The 27,585-nt window shown below is 37.5% G+C and overlaps 2 protein-coding genes and 1 long non-coding RNA gene across 3 annotated transcripts in view; 2 read left to right on the forward strand and 1 right to left on the reverse strand.

Moving 5' to 3' along the window:
- The first annotated feature begins 224 nt into the window (after positions 1-224).
- On the forward strand, positions 225-6,816 carry LOC113117095 (activator of 90 kDa heat shock protein ATPase homolog 1-like). Its single transcript, XM_026285503.1, has 9 exons — positions 225-472; positions 1,893-2,083; positions 2,204-2,286; positions 2,843-2,960; positions 3,066-3,154; positions 3,874-4,002; positions 4,118-4,219; positions 4,364-4,415; positions 5,712-6,816. Exons 1-9 carry the CDS (start codon positions 393-395, stop codon positions 5,882-5,884), a joined length of 1,017 nt encoding a protein of 338 aa, XP_026141288.1. The 5' UTR covers positions 225-392; the 3' UTR covers positions 5,885-6,816.
- A 513-nt stretch (positions 6,817-7,329) lies between these two features.
- On the reverse strand, positions 7,330-8,277 carry LOC113117885 (uncharacterized). The gene is made up of 4 exons (XR_003294222.1): positions 7,848-8,277; positions 7,678-7,773; positions 7,521-7,578; positions 7,330-7,417 (listed from the first exon to the last, which is right to left on the reverse strand). It is a non-coding gene; the product is annotated as an uncharacterized LOC113117885 (long non-coding RNA).
- A 2,235-nt stretch (positions 8,278-10,512) lies between these two features.
- jmjd1ca (jumonji domain containing 1Ca) overlaps positions 10,513-27,585 on the forward strand; it is a 63,928-nt gene continuing 46,855 nt past the window's right edge. The window contains exons 1-2 of the mRNA XM_026285505.1: positions 10,513-10,881; positions 23,008-23,175. Of these exons, the coding sequence (XP_026141290.1) occupies positions 10,753-10,881; positions 23,008-23,175 (297 nt within the window). The 5' untranslated portion in view covers positions 10,513-10,752. The remainder of the gene's footprint in view (positions 10,882-23,007; positions 23,176-27,585) is intronic.

Raw genomic sequence — 27,585 nt, forward strand, 5'->3', positions numbered from 1 at the left:
AAAATATATTTCAAAAGTCAGCTAAATTCTTTCATAATTTACGTGGTAACGTTACTCCAATCTATTTAAGAATAAATGTCAATGCTCTGGTTCAATACCAACAAACAGAAATACAACTACGACAATTTTTTCTTGTTTTGTATGGAGATACACAGAATTGTTTGGCATCTCACGTGTAACAGGTTCGCGCGGAATCTTCCCCAAGCAGTCGGTGTTCAGCACGGAGAGCTTTGCGCGCGACTCACTTCCGTTTCCAGTAATTTCTACGAGCAGCAAAACCGGAGGCAGCGCTCGAGAGGCTTCCAGAAGCGAGAGTTCACGCGTGGCGGACACACTTCTGTCACAACCCACAGCTTCGTCCACTGAGAGCAGCATACCTGTATTAAACCACTATGGCGAAGTGGGGAGAAGGAGACCCTCGCTGGATCGTGGAGGAGAGAGCGGATGCTACAAATGTCAACAACTGGCACTGGTGAGATTCACCGGCTCGAGCATTGATGCTAGCATGCTAATGCACACCCGCCTCTGACCCAAGCTGGCCTCTTTAAACCTGTTGTTTCACGGAGACCCGACCGAAGAAAATACAATAAGGACAAGGGGACAGCTCACTGCGACCGAGATGGCTCAAGTTGTTATTGTTGTTTTGGGGGTTATTTTATCTATAAAGTGAAATGGTGGAGTCTGGCTAGTGATCCGTTAGCATCGTCACAAGTTTATTCATGCCATGCGTTCACAGCATCTTCCATGAGACTGCTATTTTGTCTATATATTTCTATCAGTTGACGAAAATCTCGTTTTTGTTCGTTTATTACTTGTGTTGTCAGCTGTTGTTGTCGTCGGCAGACAGTTTTCACCGTGTCCGCTGTTCGTTGTGTGTCAGCTTCAGCAGCGGAAAGACATTGAATATTACTGAGGAAGAGATACTCTCGGTTTTCTTGGAGCTAATTACATGATAAAGTGTGGTAAATTTGAGTTGAATTAGGTTAACGCTGTTTTTTTAAAACCTAATTATATCAGGTGAGTAATATAATGAGTGAAGGAACAGAAAGCTGAAGCATTTCAACCATTATATATGTGTTTGACAGCATCTCCATCCATAAGTGAAAAGGGTTTTTAGTTGTCAACAAGTACTTTAGAATCTAGTTTCAACTATGACCTCATCAAGAAACCTCATTCAGCAAGACAAGCTATGGTTTGCCAAGAACAGTTCTCAGGGTTGACTCATGGGAAACCTAGAAATAAAGACAATAAATAATACTTTTTTGGAAAAAGTATTTTTTCCTTTGCTAAATTTCACGAATAAGGTATTGATCATACAGTTTCCCAATCGAATTGTATTCTAATATCAGGGTATTTATGTAATCGTGTAGACATTTATATACTAATTATTATAGTTTAATAATAACTTTGGCGATCTATATAGAATTTATTTATCATTTATACAGTTGACATTGTTGCATCATCACAAAAGTTCAGCATTTGCATGTCTTTTTAAGTCTTGAGAATTAAAAATTTTTAGTAATTTTAAACCATTTAATCATAAGCTTTATTATTTATTTATTTGACAACTATTCTGTTGCAATTATTTTTCTTATTTTGCTTGTAATTTGTTCTGATTTTATTACTGAATGTCATTGATCTTTATATTTTATAATAGTTAGACTTATATTTTTGCTGCGATGTCAAAGTTACATCTAAAGCTTTGGTGTCGTAACAATCTTTTAGTAGAATACAGGGTTATATGGGTCTATTTTTTTTTTTTTTTTGCAGAGTAAATGTCAATTTTGTTTGGGCAAGTACAAACCACTTGGGCCAGAAGAAAAATCCTTAGTGTTGAATTTAGCAAATAAAATGGAGTAATATCAATGCATATATATGCCTTGTGTTCTTAGGACCGAGAGGGATGCCACAAACTGGTCATCAGAGAAACTGAAGGAGCTGCTCATGGGGTTGCAGGTGGAGAGTGAAGAAGGCAAGTGTGAGATCACAGAGGTCAGCAAGCTGGAGGGAGAAGCATCCATCAATAACCGCAAAGGAAAGCTTATATTCTTCTATGAGTGGAATCTGAAGGCCGACTGGAGAGGTGAGGAAAGAGACTGGATCAGTAGATTAATATGGCCAGTTTAATGTTTAACTGTATCGGTTATTCACTTTTGGTGAATTTATAAACTATTTGCATGATTTGGGCTGTCTGTTTGTATAGGGACATCAAAATCAGGCATCAAATACAAGGGGAATATTGAAGTTCCAAACCTTTCGGATGAAAATGACATGGACGACCTTGACGTAAGTCAAACAAAACATTTTTTGTATTTTTACATACTGTAACATCACCAGACTAAGACCTTAAAAGCCTTAAAAGGATTTAAAATGAGACAAAACAACTAAAAATCAAGATGTTGATTTTTTATTTTATTTTTTTTTTATGTATTTTAACTGTTATTCCCAAAGTGTTGGAAACTTGGATATATGAGGAAGCCTCATATTAAAAGTTATTTTTTTCTACACCTGGATAATTCTTGTATTATTAACATCTTACAACTTCATGAGTATTTTTATAACAAATATATGTGTCTAATTATGCTAAACTCTAAAATATTTGTCAGGTAGAAATTCTGAATAGTTTTCTTTAAATCCTTGCCCAGTAAATCACACAGAACTTGGAAAGTAATGGGACCTTTAAAAAAAATCTTGGCTTGGAGCCAAAAAAAAAAGGTTAAGAAGCACCAATCTAAAATATCTAAAATGGATGTAATTTGTTTGTTGATGTATTCAGTAGTTGTGTTGAGCATGTTTACTACTATGTGAGTGATGATGAGTATTTTTTCGGGGTCACTCGCAGATCAGTGTGAGTCTGTGTAAAGATGAGCCCGAGACGGAGCTGCTTTCACTCATGAGGAGCGAGGGAGTCAAAAAGATCCGCACGGCGCTGGCCAGTTACGTGGACTTCCTCAAAACAGGTAAGGCTCACTGAGATGCCAAAACCAGCACCATGCATATGAGTTTTATAAACATTGCTCCTACTGCATTGTCATGATCTGTTTATCTGTTATTATCTGTTGTAGAGTTCACACAGGGCATGATCCTGCCAACAGCCAATGGTGTAACGAAACAGCAGACAGCGCAAGCACTAACCAAGTCAAACAAAACTCAGGTGAGCTAGAAATCATACTTCTAAATGCTACCATGAATAAATCGATTTGTTTTTGTATCCTGTGTCCCAAATAATAGGGTATTTGAATATTGACACATGGATGAGTTTGTTTCAAATACATCATATCAAAGCATGAAGCATCTACAAACAAGTGATGTCCGACCTTTTCTCTTAATGTCATTTTTAAATTTACTAGGCATGTAGTGATTCACGATTTTGATTTCACAATCAAAACTGAACAACGTCTGAACAAAATAGCAGATGAACTGAATGAGATGAAAATTCACGCTCTGCCAGCAGGGGGCGATTATGAGCAGCTGGGTTACCGCTGTAAATTCAGAGGCAAGATGAAAAAAAAAAATCATGTAAACTTTCCAGCTTCTATATCATGGTTGGCTTGAATCTGCACTAAATAGTGGTATGCAGAATTTTATTTAGTCAACTAGCTAGCGTGTAACATGTTCAGCTCTTCACAGCAACCCTGTTAAATCTGGTCACCATAATATATGCTTTGTCAAATTCTTCAGTGGAGTTTGATGTATCATAACCGATCTGCTCTGATGAGGTGATTAACACCGTTGTGATTCCTCAAAACATCTGAACGAATGATCTACTCTGCAAGTAACATGCAGTTTTATTTTCAACCACAGATGGTGATAGAGAGGCCAAAGTCCTGCAAGCAGCTTCAGTTTAAACTTATTATTTGTTTGTGTTTTCAGATTGGCTCCTGTAGTGCTGCTCCTCCTCCTCCCAACACAGGGGTAAAAATCCCCACCTGCAAGTTCTCATTAAAAGAAACCTTCCTGACCTCACCAGAAGACCTTTACAGGGTCTTTCTCAATCAGGAGGTGAGTTTTGCCGCTGACAGCCACTGACTCCCTGGGCTTTTATTATTTAACAAGCAGATCATTTCTCATTAGCGATTGCATTTGTTTGAGAGGAATGCCAAATTGTGTGTTACAGATGGTGCAGGCTTTCACACGCAGCAGTGCTTTGGTTGAGGCTGAAAAGGGTGGAAAGTTTCGTCTGCTGGATGGAAACGTGAACGGAGAGTTCCAGGAGCTGGTGAGATTTCGGATTCAAATCACATAAAGCATGATGACCGGAGACACTGTCCTTTAAATCAGCTAAAAATACATTCAGTGATGATTTAGAGCGATGACTGAATTATAATTTGATTTTTGAAGCCATGTGCTGTGGGTTTGACAGGTTCCTGAGCAGAAGATAGTCATGAAGTGGAGGTTCAACTCATGGCCTTGTGGTAAGAGAAATATGCTCACCCTGCAGACAGTTGAGTGACCACACTGGCCTTTGCAAGTTTTCCAATCAGATAAATTTGTTCAGTGTGTGTTATATCGACATTGTTTGCTCTAAATGTAATCATATTTAAATTGTAATAATATTTCACAATATTACTGTTTTTAGTGTATTTTTGATCAAATAAATGAACCCTGAAGGCTGTTTCACACTGAGCTAGGTGAATCACCGACGAACTGTGCTTTCATACCGAGTGTGAAACCATTGTTTGCTTTCTGCTAATTCACACCTACACAATAGGTGGCACAAACCAATAATGCCTTTTTTTTCTCTGATATGTTTCTCATATATGTATTTAACTTCATCTGCTGCTCAATAAACAGCACTAAATTAAGATAAATTTAAATAAATAAACTGAAACTGACCAGAAATACAAAATATCTATAATGCTTACCAAAATATAATTACAGGTAACAACACGGGATGAAAAGAAATCTCTTGCTGCTTCACGCCGCGTTCAGTGTAAAAACGTTGCCCCTATTATGGGTAATGAAAGGTTCATATTTTGGTTTTGGGAGTCCCCAACAACAGGTTGACATGATGCATGCAAGGGCAAAAAAACAGTTTCATTTTCTTATAATAAGCATTTATTTTTATCTTATGTGCTCAACGACTCCCAAACGATTCGCTCAGCGATACATTTTCCAAACGGCTCCTTTGTGTGACACTAATCTCCGGTGATTGGTCCGATTTGTCTCATTTTCATTTCATCTTGTCTGTAACGACTGATAAAGCAGCGATTGTGAGCTCAGTGCTGCTTTGTGTAAAAAAAAAATTATTTGCATTTTCATTCGGATCAAAAGACAAACAATTGGGGAGGCAATATGCTAATGTTTCATGTTGACGACAACATTGAAGGATCTTGGGATTCGCTTTAAAAACGACTAGATTCAATGATTCAGAGTCAACTCTTTCTTTTAAGAGACAATAACTTTATAACTTTTCAGGATGTTTTCATTCACTTGAAAGTTAACTTTCAAAAATTCATAATAGGGGCACTTTAAACCTAAATCTCTTAGACCAGAAACCTTTAAATGGTAGTATAGTTCACTATATGGCGGAAGAATAATAAATAACGTATGTGGTCTGATATCACAAAAAATATTTTTTGATGCATGCGCCATTATAAATATTGTATTTACCAGCTCTCTCTTACTGTCTGACAGCTGACTTTGAGAAACATCTAGCTGATCATCTCTGCTCATTGTTTACCGTCACTGTCTTGTCCTTTTTATTTCAGAGCACTATGCGATGGTGACATTGACTTTCACAGACAAAGGTAATGAGACAGAGTTAAAGATCGAGTGTCGGGCGGTTCCTGAGAGTGAAGAGGAACGAACACGAGACGGCTGGCAGAGGTACTACTGCCACGCCATTAAACAGACTTTTGGCTATGGCGCACGACTCTACTGAGCCCAGGATGTAGCAGCCTCCGGTTTTGGCTTTTAAACATTGTTTTTTTATTTTTGTTCCTTTTGCTCCACCTACAAAAGAGAGGATCAGAATGTGACTCTACTGAACAGCAGGCATCACATTGCTCCATTATCACGTTCCTTTATTAAATGATTTTGTTTACAGTGAATAAAAAGATGGAAAAATCAGAAATGCAAGAGATGAAAAGACGAGTGCTAAATAGGAGACCTTGGTCATATGAAATCTGTGTATGTGTGTAATATAGTGTACTTATTTTAGCATGGTAGCTCTGTCGGCACTCCTGTCCTGTTCTGTGAAAGACTCACGGGGTTGAACTGTGCTTTTTAGGCACTGGGTGGTTTTTCATTCATTAAGAGGCTTTCCTTTGGATCTTCTTGAAGATGATTTGGAGAGAGAACAATAAAGAGATATTTCGGACCATTTAATTCATGTTTCTTTCTGGTGAAAATGGAGTGATTTATATACATTTTTGTCATCACATCTAATAGTATTACAAACATACGTGACTTTTACTCATAGCCATTTATATTCACCAAAACAGTTGCAAGCCGCAGAAAGCCTGTTTCTTTTGTCTCAAACGGACTGTATTAAAAAGAAAATCACGTAGATTGTACAACGGGTTATTTTTAGATGACTGCTTTTCTATTTGCTTTATATCACTGTAAGTACTGTGTTTCAGCCTTTACAGGGTTTGCCCAGTTTTAGCTGCTGAAATGTTTGAAAAGGGAACCACAGACCAATTTTAAGTCACTCAGAAGAAAATGTTGGTTGTTTTGCCCCAATTTACGATCCAGAAAAAGTTTTTAGGCCTGTTTGAGTTTTATTTATTTTCTTGTATATTTCCTGCATTACACTTTGTGACCAGACGAAGAGCATAATTTACTTAAAATAAAAGTACCTTTGAAACATCATCCTCATATTTTTATTCAAACATTATTTTGCATTGCTCCATAATAGATATTTGGTTATTTTAAACATTTATTTACTACATCTTGTAATATATCACAGGACTTAGGTTAGGAATAGAAAATGCATATTTATACAATATTGACACCTTAATAGAATATTTACAATAAAAAACAACTGACCTTGTCATATTATAGAACCCTGTAACCTAATGTGGATAATATTTACCTTTATAAATATTTTATAAATCACATCTGTCTCAGCTTAGAAAATCATGTTACATTATAAACATAAGCGTTCAGACTACAGATGTAATTACGAATCCAACTGAAAGAAAAATAGTGGAGCTGCTCATAATCACAAAATCCCGTATATAATAATTTTTTTCCTTATCAGAATGTAAAACTCCCTGGAAAACTTGAAAACAAAAATTCTATAATTATTTTCATGGTCAATATAATACCACAACAGAGCAATTTCACTAATTAAAAATTAAATGTTTATGTCAGATGCTAAGAATAACAATGACACCCACCTCCCAAAAGATGCTGGGTCTTCATAAATAACACTGCAGTTTTCAGCAAAACATTGTTCGCTGTTGTAAAACTTAAATAAGGATAAAAGTGTAAAATTACAATTTGCATAACACTGGATTGATGTAGTTATAATAGGTTAGTTTTACGCATTAATAAATCAACACAAATCTCACCTTTTCAAAAGCCAGGTGAAGGTGAATGAGTTTCCAAGCAGATGAACAGCTCAGACTCCTGAAAAAAAATGTACATGAAGAACATAGACAATTAAAAAAATGCAAATATCCCTAATCAAGTTCCTTGTGTCAGTAAAAATCAATCACAGTAACTCACACTGGGTGAATCACTGACTAGATCATTGGGGCTTTCTGGGACAGCTCCTCCATCTCCAATGACCTGGCTTTGATAGACACGCTTTGCCACTGTTTCCTAAAGGAAGATCATTTGATCACAATGATGGTGGCTTACAAAGAAAACACTGTATCTGTTTTCATCTACTGTACCTGTGTGACTGCCATTTTGCCCTTAGTTTTGCACTCTGATGCTGATGCTGATCCTGATCTGCCAAATCCTTCAGGAAGTCAAACAACTCTGAATGAATGCACTGTTTCCTACAAAGATCATGTATAATAAAGTACAATAAGACAACAGAAATAGATGGAAAATCACAAACTCACAAAACATTAGATTATGCATATGAATAGTTATGTTAAATTTAAGACGAGGATGCCTATTTTGAACCTCACATGTGATTTATGAACATCACTCTGCTGTTCCTGGACTGGGTTATTTTACAGGTCATGCTACGAAGAAATCTGAGGTAAGATAAGTTGATATTTGGCTGATATCAGTCTGAACTAAGGTTAAAATAAGCAATGTGATTGCTGCTTTACTGATTTGAGCCAATCACAGCGTTCTAAAAAAATAAGAACTCATGAGTCGTTAAAATAAAAGAATCGAAGAGTCAGAGTCGACTCTCGAGTCCACTCTTCTATTTAAGTATATATATATAGTGCTAAATCTGGTTTCTTTCTTTCATTTGCTAAAACCCGTAACGAGTTTTTATACGCTTGATAAGAATCAACTCGCAAATGACTCTTGACTATGAATGACTCCACCAGAATTCACTGGGTGTTTTGAAGGATACATATGATGACTAGCACCGCTGTAGCGATTCGTCCAACCTCTTCATTTTTTTTCATTATTTTCTAGATGGGTCCCTAGCCATGAGGCAAAGAGGGCATTGTGAACTCTTAAACAAGCGTATTCGGCTTACATTTTGAGAAATTTTACACTTTGGAGTGCGGAGCGCCATTTGTTTACCTTTCACAGGAAGTATTGAATGAGAAGTGAATGAAAGAACAAAGGGGTGGAGCTCCTCAAAGGTGACGCCCCTGTCACGTGCGGCGTGAGATTTGTAAACATTGTGCTAACGTTTGTTTGAAATCCACGTGTTCATTTTATTACTGAATTGCGTGTCCCAGAATCTGCAGGGTAATTTTATTTAGTGTTTCAAATGAAACTAAATATACAAGGAGAAATGTTTGCTATTAGATAGAAAACGCGCTAATGTTAATATTTTATTTCAGTTGTTAAGGTTTTTCGTTGACATACCCCTGTTTGAGACTGTGACCTGCTGGTTAGAAGTATCTGCAAAAGGGTTTTGAGTGAATTTTAGCAGATTCCAAATCCTAGTTAGTTTATTGTTTTATGTATTGCAGTTCCATTTTAAATTATATATATATATATATATATATTTTTTTTTTTTTTTTTTTTTATTTTTTTTTTCAGTAAGTCATTTTATTCTTGACTGGTGCAAACTGAGGACAGGACCCTTGCATCTTGTTTTACTTTCATAACATTTTTAGTATATTCACACAATTATAATTTTGTTGAAGACAGTTCAGTGCAGTCTGCTGTCTTTCCAGTGCACGACACATGAGGGCAGTCAAACAACATCATTCATTCGTGATGTTTTTTTTTTTTTCGCTTTGTCAATGGATTGTTTACATTCCTAAACATTGAAAACCTGAGAAAGTTATATGGCATAAGATCTGAGAGGTTCTCGGAGCGTAGACATTAGAAAAAGTAGTTCCTCATTGTTACCATATAACTTTGATTACGCTTGCAGTTTATTTTTACCATTCACATGACAACACCAGTAATGCCCAATGACATCAGCCTCTCCGAGGTTACACTTAGTCATTTGATACAGAATTAACCACTAACACCACTTTTAGATGCTTTTAGCAGCATTATACAGATGATCATATCCAGCTGATTGAAGGTCAAATTAAATTATAAAATTAAAATGAAATAAAATTACAGAAGAAAATATTGGGCATACTTTGTAATACAATTTTTTTTTTTTAAATCTACAGGGTGAATGAGATTAGAGTACCGTTTATCACTGTATATTCAGGTACCTATGTTGATAATGTGTGCACTCTCCAAGGACAAATGTTGTGTATGAATGCTAAATAATTCTAAATAGGCTAATCTAAATAAAATCTAAATAATTAAATGAATCTGCAACGTGTATTTATCTATTTATTTATTTGCATTTACCAATATGTTTTCCTTAGAGAATAGACACATTATCAATGCAGTTACACCTATAAGGTTGATTCAATAATCAGGTAATTAAAAAAATATTTAGTTGTAGCTGTATTGAGAATGTGTGCTTTCTCCAAGCAAAACTGTTTGGAACACTGTGGCAAACAAACAAACAAACAGACAGGTATTCTATATTAAAATGATCATGTGTCTAAAATAATTCAGCTGTAGTTGTATTTAGAATGGCAACCAAAACAGTTTGGTAAATTGTGGCATGCATATATGCATATATATATATATATAGTTTATTTTGCGGTAAAGTTTTGTCTTATGAAAACCAATCAATAATTTCTCACATGTAATTTATAAACTGTAATTTTAAAATGTGTTGGTGAAGTGTTTGTGAAGTTCAAGTTCAGAATGTAAGCGCAGACGAAGGACTAGTTTTCTGCAGTCTGTGGCAGTGCACTGAGAAAGCCTCCAAAAGAAGAGTGAACCGAAGTCTGGCGGACGGACAAGTCTGCCCGCTGCGGTCTGGTAGTCCTGTGTGCGGATGAATACCACGAGTGAGTGAGTGAGTGAGTGAGAGAATGAGAGCGAGAGAGAGCAAGAGACAGAGAGAGAGAGCCATAATGACTGTTACTATCCCCACAGTGTAATTCACTTCTCGGCGCACACACAGAGGCATCAGTTCGCCAGAGGACTTATGCAGGGAATTTTAACCCCCTGTACTCAAACTCACAATAACCTACTTTTAATCACCATATTTTAATAATGTGTCAACACCACAGCCCGCAGTAGGAGGAAGTTTGCTAGTTGTCCGTGGACATTTCTCGCACTTTTCGCGGGACTATGGCGGTGGAGCTGGTGGGGAAGCGCTGCCTGTGCGTGAGCGGCGGAGAGCGGCTGGAGCTCGCGGGGATCTCGCGCTGGAGCTGGAGAGCCGGGGTCATCCGCGCGCGCGACCCGCACGCGCTAACGGTAACACTGACCTCACGACCATTACTCAGGAACTATGACGTTTGTTTTTGAGCCTTTTCATGTTGATATAACTTCTAAAAAGTCATTTTCGCTTCTTTGTCAGAAAAAAAGTTTTGCGGAACTAACGTTACTGATATGACAGGGAAAGTTGTTTTGAAAGCTGGTAACACTAGGTTTGTTTCTGTCAGTTGTTTAGTCAACAGACATTCAGGCTGCTTTTACTACGAGTCGAAGGCTGGGCGTGTTACTATGAAGGAGAGAGAAAAAAACAACAACTGTTTGTGTGTGTGTGTGTGTGGTCATAGCTCAGCGGGACTCACTCAAGACTAATCAGCTGTTGTGAGACAGTTTACTGCGCCGCTGCTGTAATGACTCCAGCACAGCTCTGAGACTGCTTCATCACGAGGTGTCTGCTTTTATATACACATCCCTTTTATCTTTGTATACTGATATTTATTTCAATTACAGCGTTACTGCGAAATAACTAATGAATAACTAGTATGTACCTATCCGAGAATGTGTGTGTAATTAACTATTAGTAATACAACACTGAACTGACTTGAACTACATAATGACACTAGAGCTGTTTTACTGCAAAATCTGAATTGTCTCCATGGTTGATTTTCAGCAATCGATTCTGCTGTTTCCCTGTTTATCAGACTAAACATTTTACCTTTTGGGTTACAACAGATTGTCCCTGGAGCAGTACCCTTAAAAGGTCATATCTTTTCGCCCCTAATAGGGACATATTAGTACCTTAACCATAAGAGTACCCTTAAGGTACTGATGAGACTCTATTAGGGGTAAAAAGGTACAAATATGTCCTTTTAAGGGTACTGCTCAAGGGGCAAGCTTTTGTACCCCAAAAGGTAAAATTCTGGCCCCTTATTTTTCTGTGTGTTTGAAGCTACTGAGACATGATCTGTATTGTATAAACTGCTATAGAAATGCAGATGACTTGACATATGCAATATGACATCATGTGATATGTGTTACTAGCATTTGTTAGCTTTTCCGATGTGTATCCACATTCAGGATTCCCAAGGTCAGGGAAAATCAAGAAAACAGGATTTTGAAATAATAATTCCCTGGAAAAGTAGCATGATTAAGGTTACACTTCAATGTAATGTGTCGTTATTACAGTGTAACTATACATTTGAGTACTGGCTGAGTAATATTAATTAACAATATCAATTTATAAGGTTCAGATGAGGTTTAGGGTTAGTTGCATGTAATTATGCATAACTTACTGTTATTTCTGGAGTAAGTACACGTAACGTGTAGCAAGGTCAATGTAAAATAGTGCTACCTATATAGATCCATTTTTTATGAAGTGTCTTTAACTGTACTAACATTTATTAATAATTTGACCTAATGCACTTATTGTGTACAATGCGTGTAATTATATAAAAATATCTGCATGCAATTAAACATGCAATTAATTTCTGTAGTGTATCCATTATGTATGAATCCAAGTGTGTGTGTATATGTATACACACACTCAAGTTGCTTATTAAACTCTATGAAATGCTTTTAAAATACATAAAGCCATCACAAACGACTGGAAAAACCATGGATGTACATTAGCGAAAAGCTGTGGGAACCCTGCATGTTACTAAATGCACTAAATGCATGTTGACTTCAGTAAAGCCATTACAGTTCATTCATTTGAATCTTTGCTTGCACCCTGTGCACCACAGTAGACATATTTGCATTTTTACAACTGTGAAGTTAATTATGAGGGTCAAAGGCACACTTTCCTCCTACACTAGTGCTCAGTGAAAGAGCAGATCACCCTCTGAGGATCGCACTGCTTAACTGAAGTTGTGAAGGCTTGTTTCGTTGACATTTACAGTGTAAATCAAATGTACAGTATGGATTCCACTAGGGTTGCAAAAAATTGAGAATTGTGTTGTTTTTATGTAGAAACTTTGCTCTGTTATCTAGCAAGTGCCCTGTGTTTAATTCATTCTCTCTGACAGTTTGTGTGCATTGATAGTTTAGTCGTGCTGTCATATGCTTCCAGCAATGTATGTGTGTAAAAGACAGCGTGAAAGAAAGCATTCATAGTTGTTGCTCAGATCATATGGGGTTTGATTGTTTGGCAAAGGCTTGCATTCATGTGCGTGCATATCTGTCATTCATTTTCCCAATACAGGTGCAGGATTGCTTGTATATATGTAGGGTGTGTGTGTGTTTGTCTAACAAGCTCTTTTTGGTTGTAAACTTGCACCAACAGGATTTACTCACTGTATGAGAGTTTGTTCACCCTCTGTGAGGTCAATTATTTTAGATAAAACTGTAATCTTATTATATAGTACTGTATTTATTTGGATTGTTTCCTCAGTTTAGATATGCTGTGAAAAAAGTCTCTCTGGTGGTTGTAGTATTATTTTTTGGTTCGTTTTTTTTTTCAGAACATCTGCTGGTTTTCTCTCCTGGTATATTTAAGTGTTTCATGAGGTTTTAAGTGCATGTGTGTTAGTGTGTGTTTGTCTTTGGGGACTCATGTCTTTTATGCCATTGGCTAGATGACGTCCCTGTGGCAACAGCGGCTTAGCCGTGTGACTGACAGCTTTCCCTGGGTTACAACCTCCTGCCGTGTTACACACACACACACTAATGCTTCTCATCTCCTTCACAACCTGTTGTTTTACTGTGCTGTAGTCTCAGGGGCTTACCACAAACACTGATTTGCTTGAATTTCCAAATATCTGTTCGGACCTGACAGCTTGAGATATGCACTGTTTTTAGTTTTAAAGCGACAGGAAATCCTGAAATGAAATGATACAAAACTGCTGTTTTCTTATCTTTGTGTGATGATATAGTATGTACTATAAAACAGATGGTTGCGGTCCTGGATGCTGATGGGTGAATATGGCAGACCAGCTGTACTACATTACACACTTACACAAATATTAACAGCTACACTACCAGAAAAAAAGCTATTAAAGCTGTCACTGGGATTGTATCCTTTCAAAAGGTACACGTTTGTCCATATTGGTACCTTAAATGTACAAAATTATTTCTTCCTAAAGTGTACATATTAATACCTAAAAGGTATACTTTTAATTTTTTTTGAAAAGATACCGCCGCAGAGACACATTTTATACCTTTATTCTGACTGTATGAATTAAATGTGATGGGAAAAGTATCTGTTTCAAAACATAAATTAAGGTATTTTAACGAAACATAAGATATTTCTTTACATCCATTAAAAGTCCAGGCAACCAAAACTTTGATGCTTCAGAAAGTACAAAAAGATATCATTGGAAGTAATCCATGTGGATAGAGCAGTTGAATCCAAATCTTGTGAACAGACACAGTCCCTTAATATGATAAGCAGATTTAATTTAGCTCTTTTGTTCTCAGGTTTTATTGTGTTTCAAAGATAAAGTCTTATCGGTTTGGACTGACAATTTTGTTGGGTGGGGAAATTCCTGATGACACAATTAAAACATTTTGTGAAATGTACATAAATATAATTGCATTCATTCACACACAACACATATTCAAATTAAAATACTTCTGACCCTTAGAACAATTTCGCATGAACTGACATCTATTTTTAGAAAAAAAGTAAGAGAGCACCTAAAACAAAACTGTCTCTTGGGCGTAAGCAGATCTTAGGAAATGATATCATACAAGTTCATACGTATTAGCCACCAATTCGCCAAAATGTAGAATAGTTTTGAATTACCATGATTGTTTTAATGTAACCAAATGTATTTAGTTTCAATCAGTCATGTCAAATGATATTGTCCCTTATGAAGTTAAGTAAAGAATCTTAAAATATGATTGTTGTAATATTGCAATGCTGCACACCATATCTTTAGCCATGACTATATTCACAGTGTAGCTTCTTGAACTCTTGTTAACCATCTTTATTACAGTCTAACCCTCTAAAGAAGTGTCAAACACATATTTGATGGAGGGTTTATTTGTGCAGACAGTGTTTCTGTTTGGATCGCACAAGTGTGCATGTTGCAGTGATATCATTCGTCTGATGCAGACATTTATTAATTTCAGCTGCGTGTGTTTTATCGACTCGCTCTGATAGCACTCTAATTCTGTTCTGCACTGCATTAACTAAAGCCAGATGTCTCTGCTTGGCCTCGTCTCTGTCTTGTCATTTTCTGTGGTTGTGTGTGTTTGCACTGTGCTCTATTTAAGCACTCCTCCCCGTCCGTGCATGTGCTGGCACTGAGGACCGGATTCCAGTTCTCTGCACGTGTGTTGGCCGGTCTACACTCACACACACACACACACAGACACAGAAATATGCTTCTGCAGTGTCAGAGACAAGGGTTGAATTTCATCAGCTCATGTAGAGAGAATTAATACATTTTTTTCAATGTCTCTCTCTCTCTTTCTCTCTCTAATACCTTTTTGATGTAAGTTGCAAATTCTTGTTTACATGTTTATGTGACCCTCTCAATCAGTTAGTCTGCAAAATGTGTGTGTTGATGTGCTTTATATTCATCTTTCTTTTCATTTGACCTTTGACCTCTGGCAGATGGTTTGAAGCTTTGCCAGGGAAGCAATGTGTGATTCTGCAGACCAGACAGATTTTGTGTGTGTGTGTGTGTGTGTGTGTGTGTGCTGTAGCTTATCTCCTGAAATAAGTAAGAAGTCCAGCTCAGGCTGTGTGATTGTAGATTTAAGCCCTACTGAGACACACACACACACACACACATTTGTTTTTGTGAAAAGTGGGGACATCCCATAGGTGTAATGGTTTTTATACTGTACAAACTGTATATTCTATCGCCCTTCACCAACCTTATACCTAACCCTCACAGGAAACTTTGTGCATTTTTACTTTCTCAAAAAAACTCATTCTGTATGATTTTTAAGTGTTTTGAAAAATGTCTGATGATGCATTACTTGCATTGATGTGTCTCTGTGTGTGTGTGTGTGTGTGTGTGTGTGTGTGTTTGAAAGAGAATCTCATATTAGTCCTGCAGAACTCCTTGAAATACTCTCTGTCTTTTGATTTAACAGCCCTGGGGAGTTCGGTGGCAGGGTGTGTGGTTGTTTCGGATGTTTGTGTAACCGTGCTCATCTCTTTGACTCTCACACTATCTGTGTGAATGTTTGTGTGTCTTTATATGTGCGGAGGAGAGAGTGTGAAGGTGAGAGAGAGAGAGAGAGTGTGTGTGTGTGTGTGTGTTTGGCAGACAGAGGAGAGCGAGTTTGTTTAAACTGTGGTATATCATGCATGACAGAATCAGAGTCACGGGACTGGAGAGCTGGCCAACAGCTGCACAAGGTGTCCAACTCTCACTCTCACTGTGAAATAATGAAGGCCTGCTGCTGCTTTGCTAATATGAGGCAGTTAAAGGACATGGTGTCCTCTTTTGTCTTTCTCTCTTGTCATGCACTCTAGCTTATCATATCATTATGATGTTTGGTGGCATTAAATCACAGCAGTGTGTTTGGGTCACTCCTTCATGACACACACACACACACACACACATGTACGATGCAGTCCTCCACCACACCTAACCGCACACACTCTTGTGCTCACATCCACCTTTATTGAATTTATTGAGTCTGTCTCCGTCAGGTTCAAATTGTAATGCATGTCATTTTGCTACTTTGGCACTGCATTATGACAAAAACTGATAAACATAAACATTTTATATATATAATGTTAAAAGACTTCTATATTAAATAAATGCTGTTCTTTTAAACTTCATATTCATCATAGAATACTGCACAAAAAAGTGTCACAGTCTCCATAAAATTAAGCTGCAAAACGTTTTTTCAACATAAAATAAGATAAAATAATAAGAAATGTTTCTTGAGCAGCAAATTATCATATTAGAATGATTTCTGAATGATCATGTGACACTGCAGTCTGGAGTTATTAAGTGGTAAATTCAGCTTTGCCATCACAGAAATATATTTCATTTTAAAACCTATTAAAAAAGAAAACAGTTACTTCAGATTGTACTAATATTTTATAGGGGTGCAATGGATCGTAGATGATCCGTGATCCGTTTGGATCAGACTGCACGATTCGGCAGATTAACTGTTATGTTTAATCATCATAGAATTATTAAAGTTTATCATTTTGCTCATGTCTTGCCCGTTTACACAATTAGGCAATTTTAACATGTGTGCTGTTTTGTGTGTGCTCAGCCGCTGCCGCACACACCCGAGGGGCACACGCAGAGAGAGAGACACTGCGTGAACACCCAATTAATTCCTCTTTCACACACACACAAAGTTATGTTCAAATACCCGTTTTGGCAGCGTTCTAGTAAACACAGTCACTAATGTCTTAAGTGAATGTAAACAGCTGAGAAAAAAACGGATGTGTGTCAGTATTAGGTCTTCCTTCTTATACACTAAAAATGCATTTTATTTAGAAATATGCTGTATTATAAGATCCATAACCTTGTGTTAATGGTTTGCTCCACATCACTGTTCACTGTTAATTGCTTTTCAGTTCATATAAAAAATTATATGCTTGTACTCCGCATAATGACAATAAATTTGAATCTAATCGAATCTAATATCATTTAAAATTTGTCATATTAAAACAATAACAGATTGTGTTTATCGGTGCTTAATTATTGTAATTAACACAGAAAACTACTTTTAAATGTGTTCATTTTAATGACAGATAGGTGAATGTTGCAGTTATTTGAGAAGAAATGCTTGTCACATGTTGTGTTTCATGTAGCTCTGATGTGAGTCGACTTTATAAACGTACATTTTCACTGTCTTCATTTGTCTCTTTTTTTTTTTCTCTTGCTCTCTCTGTCTTCTCTCTCTTTCTCTCACCCGCCCACCTCTCTCTCTCTCTCTCTCTCTCTCTCTCTCTCTCTCCGCTCAGTAAATTATTGATCAGTGAGGCGCCTCTGTGGATCACAGTTTGTGAATGTGTGTGTGTGTGTTTGCACTCGGTGCTAAAGACAGTATGTACAACAGACACGGACACACTCGCACAAAGTCACATGATAGTCTCATGCTACTATGTTGGCAGCATGCTTTTATTCCCCAGACTCTTTTTCTCTCTCGCCTTTCACACACACAGTGTCGGTTTCATCAGGAACACAACCAGACCCTTCTCATTCACTCCTCGCTTGTGTTGCAGAAATGATCAGAACAGATTATTACAGTTAGCAGAATATATTTACACGTACATCTCATGAAAAACCACCAGTAAAAAATAAGAGTGCATGGTTTCTCAGTCAGGAAGGCAGTGTCAGGTTGTGTGTGTGTATAAATGCTGATGCTATAAGCATATTTCTGCCGGAGTGCTGGATGTGGTCCAGGCTGAAATCTGATGCCGATGAATGTTTCCCTCCCACAAGCCTCAGGGAAGTGTTTACTGAGAGAGAGAGTATGTGTAAATGTTTCTCTCCTGCAGTCTGTCAATAAGAGATACTGCAGGAGTGTGAGTATGCAATGCTTGAGTTGATTTGCAGGTGCGCCTGTGAGTTTGTATGCATGTGTGTGTGCAGCCATGTGACTGTGTGTGTGAAACGCTTCTCTGACCTGTTACAGCTTGCCGACGACTCAACGCTTCATGGCCGAACAGATCGGCACACACACACACATCCAACACGTGTGTAATAATAGCAGGAAAGAGCTTCTTGTTAGCTCACTCACACTTGTAAACACCGTCTGAAACACACACACACTCTAAGACGGCACACATACATCATTGTAATTACACTCAGGCGGAAGAAAAAACAGCCGCTGTGAAAAATGTCAAGCTGACGTGATGGTAGACTCACTTACGCAGGACAGATGATCTCTGCGTGAATGCATATGTGTGTGGTTTCAAAAGGCAGTAGGACTGGTTCCTATGACTAATGATCTCCTCTAAATGAATAATTAGTAGTAATAGTTTTCCCTTCACACTCCCCCCTTCTTACACACACTCTTGGTCAGGCACACACATCTCACAGATAATGGCAGGAGTGCACGTATATCACCTCAGTGTCCGACACGCATCCTTACACCAGGAGAGAGAGAGAGACAGAGTTTGTGAAAGAGACACTGAGAAGATTAAGGGGAAAGGTGAGGTTGAAAGACAGGAGGAAGAAAAGATGTGTTGGTAGCATAGCAACTCAGAAAAAAAACCTTTTTCTCTCTCCATCTCATGCTCAAAGGATCTTGACCAATGACAACATGTGTCTCTGCAATGCATTATATTTTGGGTCTTTTTTAATTCTTCTGTAGGGTGTGAGGTGTCATCTGTCTGACACACATACAGTATTGTTCAAAATAATAGCAGTACAATGTGACTAACCAGAATAATCAAGGTTTTTAGTATATTTTTTATTGCTACGTGGCAAACAAGTTACCAGTAGGTTCAGTAGATTGTCAGAAAACAAACAAGACCCAGCATTCATGATATGCACGCTCTTAAGGCTGTGCAATTGGGCAATTAGTTGAAAGGGGTGTGTTCAAAAAAATAGCAGTGTCTACCTTTGACTGTACAAACTCAAAACTATTTTGTACAAACATTTTTTTTTTCTGGGATTTAGCAATCCTGTGAATCACTAAACTAATATTTAGTTGTATGACCACAGTTTTTTAAAACTGCTTGACATCTGTGTGGCATGGAGTCAACCAACTTGTGGCACCTCTCAGCTGTTATTCCACTCTATGATTCTTTAACAACATTCCACAATTCATTCACATTTCTTGGTTTTGCTTCAGAAACAGCATTTTTATAATCACCCCACAGGTTCTCAATTGGATTAAGGTCTGGAGATTGGGCTGGCCACTCCATAACATTAATTTTGTTGGTTTGGAACCAAGACTTTGCCCGTTTACTAGTGTGTTTTGAGTCATCGTCTTGTTGAAACAACCATTTCAAGGGCATGTCCTCTTCAGCATAGGGCAACATGACCTCTTCAAGTATTTTAACATATGCAAACTGATCCATGATCCCTGGTATGTGATAAATAGGCCCAACACCATAGTAGGAGAAACATGCCCATATCATGATGCTTGCACCTCCATGCTTCACTGTCTTCACTGTGTACTGTGGCTTGAATTCAGAGTTTGGGGGTCGTCTCACAAACTGCCTGTGGCCCTTGGACCCAAAAAGAACAATTTTACTCTCATCAGTCCACAAAATGTTCCTCCATTTCTCTTTAGGCCAGTTGATGTGTTCTTTGGCAAATTGTAACCTCTTCTGCACATGCCTTTTTTTTAACAGAGGGACTTTGCGGGGGATTCTTGAAAATAGATTAGCTTCACACAGACGTCTTCTAACTGTCACAGTACTTACAGGTAACTCCAGACTGTCTTTGATCATCCTGGAGGTGATCATTGGCTGAGCCTTTGCCATTCTGGTTATTCTTCTATCCATTTTGATGGTTGTCTTCCGTTTTCTTCCACGTCTCTCTGGTTTTGCTCTCCATTTTAAGGCATTGGAGATCATTTTAGCTGAACAGCCTATCATTTTTTGCACCTCTTTATAGGTTTTCCCCTCTCTAATCAACTTTTTAATCAAAGTACGCTGTTCTTCTGAACAATGTCTTGAACGACCCATTTTCCTCAGCTTTCAAATGCATGTTCAACAAGTGTTGGCTTCATCCTTAAATAGGGGCCACCTGATTCACACCTGTTTCTTCACAAAATTGATGACCTCAGTGATTGAATGCCACACTGCTATTTTTTTGAACACACCCCTTTCAACTAATTCAACTAATTGCCCAATTGCACAGCCTTAAGAGCGTGCATATCATGAATGCTGGGTCTCATTTGTTTTCTGAGAATCTACTGAACCTAACTGGTAACTTGTTTGCCACGTAGCAATAAAAAAACATACGAAAAACCTTGATTATTCTGGTTAGTCACATTGTACTGCTATTATTTTGAACAATACTGTATATACACACACACAACCACATGTCTGTATGCTTTAAGTGTGAAGTTTGCTATTATAGAGCAAAGGAGAGGAACTGCGTGACTCTATTTGTCTCTCCATAACCATTTCTGATTATGCCTATAGAGCACAAAATGTTGAATTTAATATTCGAATGAATCTACAATGCACAAATGCTCTCAATCGAACATTCAAGCATTCAAAATGAATTTTCAAACGTACCTAGAATGGCAAAAAAATGCTGAATATTCAAATTAACATGCATGTATTTGGCAGACACTTTTACCCAAAGTAACTTACATTGCTTTCAGGCTATACAGATGTCCGACATTTAATAGATTGAGTCAAGTGTTCAGATGCACTTGTACTGGCAAAATGTTAGTTGAATAGGCCTATAATTTTTTAAATGTTAAAATAAAACTTAAATTTGGTTATAATGCCAAAAATGGCCTGATCAAACAGTTCAGAAATGGAGATGCAATTAAAAAAAACAAAAAACAGAATAGGACATTTGAATGGACTTTTAAATGCATGTATGATGCATTTTTGTTGTATTTAATTCTCAAATTTAATTCTCAAATTATGGATTAAACATTTGAGTCCTTCCTTCAAATACACGTACAGGGTCCACAATGTGATTAGTTTACATTAAAACATTTGCAACTTTTAAATACAGTTATAATGTCTACAAAATGCTTGATCAAACATTAAAACATCTAAATCAAACTTCTGAATGCACCTAAAATGTCCTAAAATTCATATTAGCATTTGTTTGGCAGACACTTTTACCCAAAGTAACTTTCAGGCTAAATGCCAAAAGCTGTTACTTGGAAATAGAAACTGACCTTGGATTTCCTTTACCGTTTGAGCAACCAGGTCACTAATGCCCCACAAATTTACAAAATACTAAATCAAACATTTAAACTTTTTTTTTTTTTTATTAATGTTAAAACATTTTATGCTAGCCAAAAAAAAGTATCATACACTCTAAATGTGAACATTCAAATTGAGCATTCAAACATTTGAATCAAACTTTTTTTAAATGCCCAGAAATGCACTCTATATTTACATTTCAGATGTTCAAATCAAACGTTTAAATGTAGTTAGTAATAATATTTAGAAATGCTTATTCAAATCAAATCATCTGAATGGACCTTCAGTTCTCAAAAATTCTATTTTGGAACAAACCATGTCTAAAGCCCCGTTCACACCAACCACAATAACAATAAAAGTGTCCACACCAGCTAACAATATCTTAGCTTATTCTTAGCACACGTGCGTCTGCCGCTTTAACGTCTCGATCTCGTTACAGCAGGATGATTGGCTGTCAATGTTTGAATCGGTCATCAGCTGGAGAAAAATGTTCTCAAAGTGATTCCAATGATATTGTTTCTCTGTGCCTTTATTGTTACAGATGTGGTGTGGACTCTGCTATTCTTTAATATTGAGAACGATTTTCAGAACTGTATCTTTATCATTATCTTTATAGTTATCGTTCTTGGTGTGAACGGGGCTTAAGGCTTTATTACCAGCCCTGCCGTATTCATCTTGTTCTCCTGCCACATGGACCAGAAGTCTTCCACCTCTTTATTTAACCTTCCCTGCTGATGTTTTCTCAGTGACCATGAATTCTAAATCACTGCGAGTGAGCTAGATCTCAGTGCTGTATTCATAGTGAGTTTCTGTTGGGTGACTTTGTGATTCAGATCTGTCACAGATTTAGCCACATCGTCATGCTGCAGTAGAGCTGGATGGCTCATTGCAGCCGGTGAGTGGGTTTTAATTTCTTCTGGCTCAGTCATCAGTCAGATGAAGCACTTGTGATGCTGTGATGACACTCTGGGTGACAAATACAAGTGACATCATTGAGTTCAGGCTTACACAGGAAAATATGTATCTCGATATGGACAGGACTGTGTGATCTGGTGTGTGTGTGTGTGGTCTAAGAATGTACTTTCACGGTGTAGACATTTGCAACACATATGTTTGCGTTTAATCCATTTCATTTCCATTTCATGTTGACTGTGAGCTTCTAAGCAGACGTTTTTGTGCAAGTGGTTAAGTATGCCGTTGCTGTGTTGACATTTGTTTCTAATTTATTAGATTTATCACCTTTGAATCATCTAGTAATTAGCTGCATCAATCAAGTTAATCGTGAACACATATGCTGTGTGTGCGTGTGTGCACATGCACCTGTGTCTGTACATACATCCGCAACCTACTAACCCTCTCTCTCTCTCTCTCTCTCTCTCTCCATGTGTTAGGTGTGTGTGCACTGGGATGGCGAGCAGAGCACAGAGAGGAAGTGGAGGAGACTCCAAGAGGAATGTGAGGTGGTTTTGTTGGAACAGGAACTCGTCTGGGCCACCAGAAGAACCGGCACAAACGGCAGCAGCAGCGGCCAGGAGAAGAGGAGACTGCAACCCGCCCTGGTGAGTCCACAAACCCTTCAAAGTACTGCTGCTCAAACTGTTCATGGACCATCTGATGTAAGCTACACACAAAAACAGCAAGAACCTGAAAGTGATTGGCTGGCTTCATGTAGTCAGATTTGGGGTGCATTGGTTTTTATCCGACTAGTTGGAGTAAAAGTATGTTTAAAGAGTTCATGACATGAGAAATCAAATTTGCCTTGATCTTTTGGCATATAAGAGGTCTTTGCAGCATTAAAACCAGAGCAAGACATCTACGATTAGTCATCTTCTCACCATAGGCCCTGCCCAATGGTGTTCAGCCGCTAACACTTGATTAATGAGAGTGTCATGGCACGTCAAAAGCAAAGAGAAATTCCAATCACTGTCGCTATCTTGTCTACCGCGGATATAGTATATATGTGTGTTTGCTTTCAGAACAGAGTCAACACGTGTAAGGAACAATTGGATAGTTTATTTTGAATGAAATCGCAAATCATGTCAGAGGATTGTTCCGAGCTTTTTGTTTTGTAATTGAGGCACGCTGTCATTGAGATTGCACAAAACATTTGTTGAAAGATGAAGCAGTACTAGATCTGACTGCAGCTGCATCACAAACTGTAAATCAATGTTTCATAATGCTTCAGCGAAAGATTCATCAGAATGATTCAACAGTGATACTTTTGTGTCTGAATGAATCAATAAAACAACAAACTTTCATTTCTTTTGAAAACTCTTTCTTGTTTTCTTGTTTAACTGTTATCTTGCCGTTTTATTGGCCATGAAAATGGTGCAAGAAGCACTTCTTTCAAATACTGATTTAGCAGCCCTGAAACATCATGCTCAAAAGCGAGTTTGTAGCAATTGTAATGTCAGTCTGACTTCGCTTTAAGCTGCAATGTGAACCAGACTTTCTGATAGTAAGAAACATAAGACTGCCTTTGTCTGAACACTCAACACATGTATTTATGAAGTCACTCAATGCAGAATGAATGAAACTGATGGGCTTTTGTTGTCATATCTGGACTGTTTCCACCATAAGAGACTGGCTGCTATGAGTCATTAGTTGCCTCTGTGTCATAAAGATATATATAAAAAAATAATTTCCACGTTTTCCAGACGGCAGATCAAAGACTCTACAATCCTGCATTATGTAACCTCATTTATGTCTTATATGACAGCATGTCACCGTGGCTAACCCTGTGTTGTTGTGGGCTACCGTGCATAACCTGGAGTAACTATGGGTCAAGGGCATTTACATGGGTAGATGGGGTAACAGTGATAACAGGGCTCTGTTTGGCCGACGGGCAGCAGAGATAAGAGTTAACGAGTGTGTGTGGGCTTCCTCCATTCAGAGCACTGTGTGTTTGATAAAACACTGCAAGTGTATGTGTGTGTGTGTGTGTGTGTGTGTGTGTGCTGGGCAGAGTGTTACTGTGTGTCAGGGTTGTCAGTATAAAAGGCATTTTGTAGCAACATCTGAGAAGGAGAGAGAAAGAGCGATTTTACACAGCTTCTACTGATTCCTCTGTTCTCATTTATCTGACTCTGCCAACACAGAGACACACATCCACCTCTTGCTTTCCCTTTTCATGCACACTGTCTTTTCTCTTTTTTACTCCTCTCAGTTTTTCTTCCTCTTTTGGTTCTTTCTCTGTGACTCACACATCATGCCCCCCCCCCCCCCCCCCCACACACACACACTTATAAGTCGCTATAGGTTTTCTTGTGATTCTCAATGTGGAAAACCATTGCGATACGTTTAATTTCTGGATTCTTTGATAGAGTTCAAAAGAACCCCATTTGAAATGAAATCTTGTAATGTTATAAATGTCTTTACTTTGGATGAATTTAATACATCATTGCTGAATTAAAGCCTGTTCAAAGCAAGGAAGATAACTGTAATGAAAACTACAGTTTTATTAATTATTCTAATTCTGTGAGAATCGGGAAGTCCACACCACAACTATAACAATACCTCATCGAGTCACCAGGTAGCGTTACGCCAGTGAATGATTTTACTTTGTTTTTGAAAGTAAACCTCTTTAAATGTAATATATTATGTCTTTATATTTAGAGTACTGAGAGAACGTTTCTGTCCAGCCATACAACTAGCTTGGCGTAGCTTTCGATTAGCATCAAACGTAATTCATAATATTTCCATAACCGCAAAATATGGATGATGATAGCAGGTAGCCATGAATTTCAAATTTGAGGTTTTACAAACATTATTGGTGCACCCAACCCCACAACAACTCTTTGGCATGTAGTAAGGTTAGTCCACTTCCTCGATCCAATACTGTATGGCGGTTTGTTTTCCCCTAAAAGAGGGTGTGACTCTGTTCATAGACGTTCTATGATGCTGCGCAAGTTGTGCAATAAAATTTTGTGTTGCAAAAATGAGTTACACCCTCCTGAAAGTAAAAAAAAAAAAAAAAGTGTATAGATTTAAGGCTATTTTTGATCAACAGGTAAGTATTTTGAACCCAATTTTTTAAAAACAAGTAATTTCTTCATAATTAAAAGCGTTATATAGCCCACTGAATCATACACAGATGTCATGCTGGCAGCAGTGGAACCAGTTGGGTCAATACCAGGCGACTTATTTCTTAGCATAGAAGAGGACAGTGGAACAAGAGAAATACCAAATTATTGTTTTAAGTGAGAAAATATAGCAGATGTAGCACCGATATTCAAAAACAATGGACTTCTGACAAGGCTCCTGAAATACTCAGGTCTTCACTTTAAGTTTTCATTTAGTTACGAGTGAATTTTTGCTAGAAAAAGAGCAGGAGAAATAACATGTCACGGAGCCGACAGTAGCTATGAAAAGAGTGACACTTTATTATCTCACAGAGTATGAGCAGCCTGCAGAAGTGACATGCATGCTTGTTGTCACCACTAGAAATACCTACTGTAGCCTAAGCAAAATAAACTAATTTAACCTCTTCCAAGGCCCATATTTACAAAATAGAGACTTCTGGGAATCCATACTCTGGTTTCAAGACTAAGTCAGTCATTACAGATCCAAAAACATCCAAAATGTTCTGGTATTGCTAGAAGAGGAGCACAGTCAGATGTGCTTGGTACCCACAGTGACGTTCAGTGGTAGTAAAGATTTAGGGATCAATGAAAGCTGAGGTTTGGAGGAAGTTGTGCTTTATCAACGCTGGCATGAATTCATACACTGCTGTGTGATGTAATACAAAAACCTGAAACAGACGATGCTCCCCTCCCCTCATTCCCTGCATTATTGAGCATTTTTTCAGCATGACAATGAATATATTCATTCTCCCAATGTGAAAATCATTCAGCGGACATGTATTTCACTGGATCTTAACGCTCTTGAGCAGCTGTGGGGGATTCCGTAGAGACGAGCTGAGCAACACTCCCCATTAAAGACCAGAGCATTTAAGGAGGTCATCCAGTAGTTAAACAGGACAGATGTGCAAATTTGTCATGGACTTGTACACTCAGTGCCAAGAAGGGTCAGTCAGAGCAGTAAACTTTAAATTCTGGAGGACATACTAAGGACTAGAATAGTAATCATTTTCTGAATTCAATCTCGGGTTCACTCATTTCTGCAATCTTTCATTTAAACAAAATTGGCTAATTTACTTATCTTACAGAAAATATTGGCATAAATTTTGATGTTTTTATTAAGTATATGTTTAATATGCTTCAATTTTGCAATCTTTCCATGGATTATATTAGTGATCATTAAGAAAATACATATTTTCTATTTATTCAGATGGGGTGTACTCATTTACGTTGTGCACTGTACACATGCTATATAATAGGATAAACTATTCCCCAGTTTTTCCCATAAAGAAAGCACACTCCCTATAGTACAGGCAGTATCTATCTAATTTGATTATATTCTGTTGTGTTTGGAAATAATGATGAATGCAAACCAAAATATAAGATTATTTATAAAGAATTCATAATTAATTCAAATGAATTAGTCTGGCATCAATGCAAAAGCAGCTTTAGTTTTTATTAATTATGATGTTATAAAATAAGCCGTAGCACACTAGACACTCTGACTGGAATTGGCAGCATTGCTCAGCAACAAGATCAATATTGTTCTTGTCCCCTATACATGTCAAACTTCATATATATTTGAACTATACATTATTTAGCATATTTTGATGTATAATTATGAATTGTTCCAAAATAATGGCAATTATCACAAATTGCTCCAGCTGAATCATTGTCATAACAAAGGTTTACACCGCTACACACTCGTGTTCAGATTGATATCAGAGTTTTAAAAAACTGTGTTGTGGATATGGCATAGCGTAATCTTTGTCATTAGATATATGCCATCATTTGAAACCCTATCTAATACCTAATAATACTCTATATTTTCATTGTATGTCAACAATAATTTCCTTTGTTCTCCGTTCTTCTAGTAGAAACTTAAATGAA

The sequence above is a fragment of the Carassius auratus genome, chromosome 17, assembly GCF_003368295.1.
Source record: "Carassius auratus strain Wakin chromosome 17, ASM336829v1, whole genome shotgun sequence".
Taxonomy (NCBI): domain Eukaryota; kingdom Metazoa; phylum Chordata; class Actinopteri; order Cypriniformes; family Cyprinidae; genus Carassius; species Carassius auratus.

Bases quoted from the DNA above. Each gene is read 5' to 3' on its own strand.
- LOC113117095 (XM_026285503.1), top strand. From the start codon at position 393: ATGGCGAAGTGGGGAGAAGGAGACCCTCGCTGGATCGTGGAGGAGAGA. The intron at 473-1,892 runs GTGAGATTCACC...TTGTGTTCTTAG, and splicing joins AATGTCAACAACTGGCACTG to GACCGAGAGGGATGCCACAA. The intron at 2,961-3,065 runs GTAAGGCTCACT...TATCTGTTGTAG, and splicing joins CGTGGACTTCCTCAAAACAG to AGTTCACACAGGGCATGATC.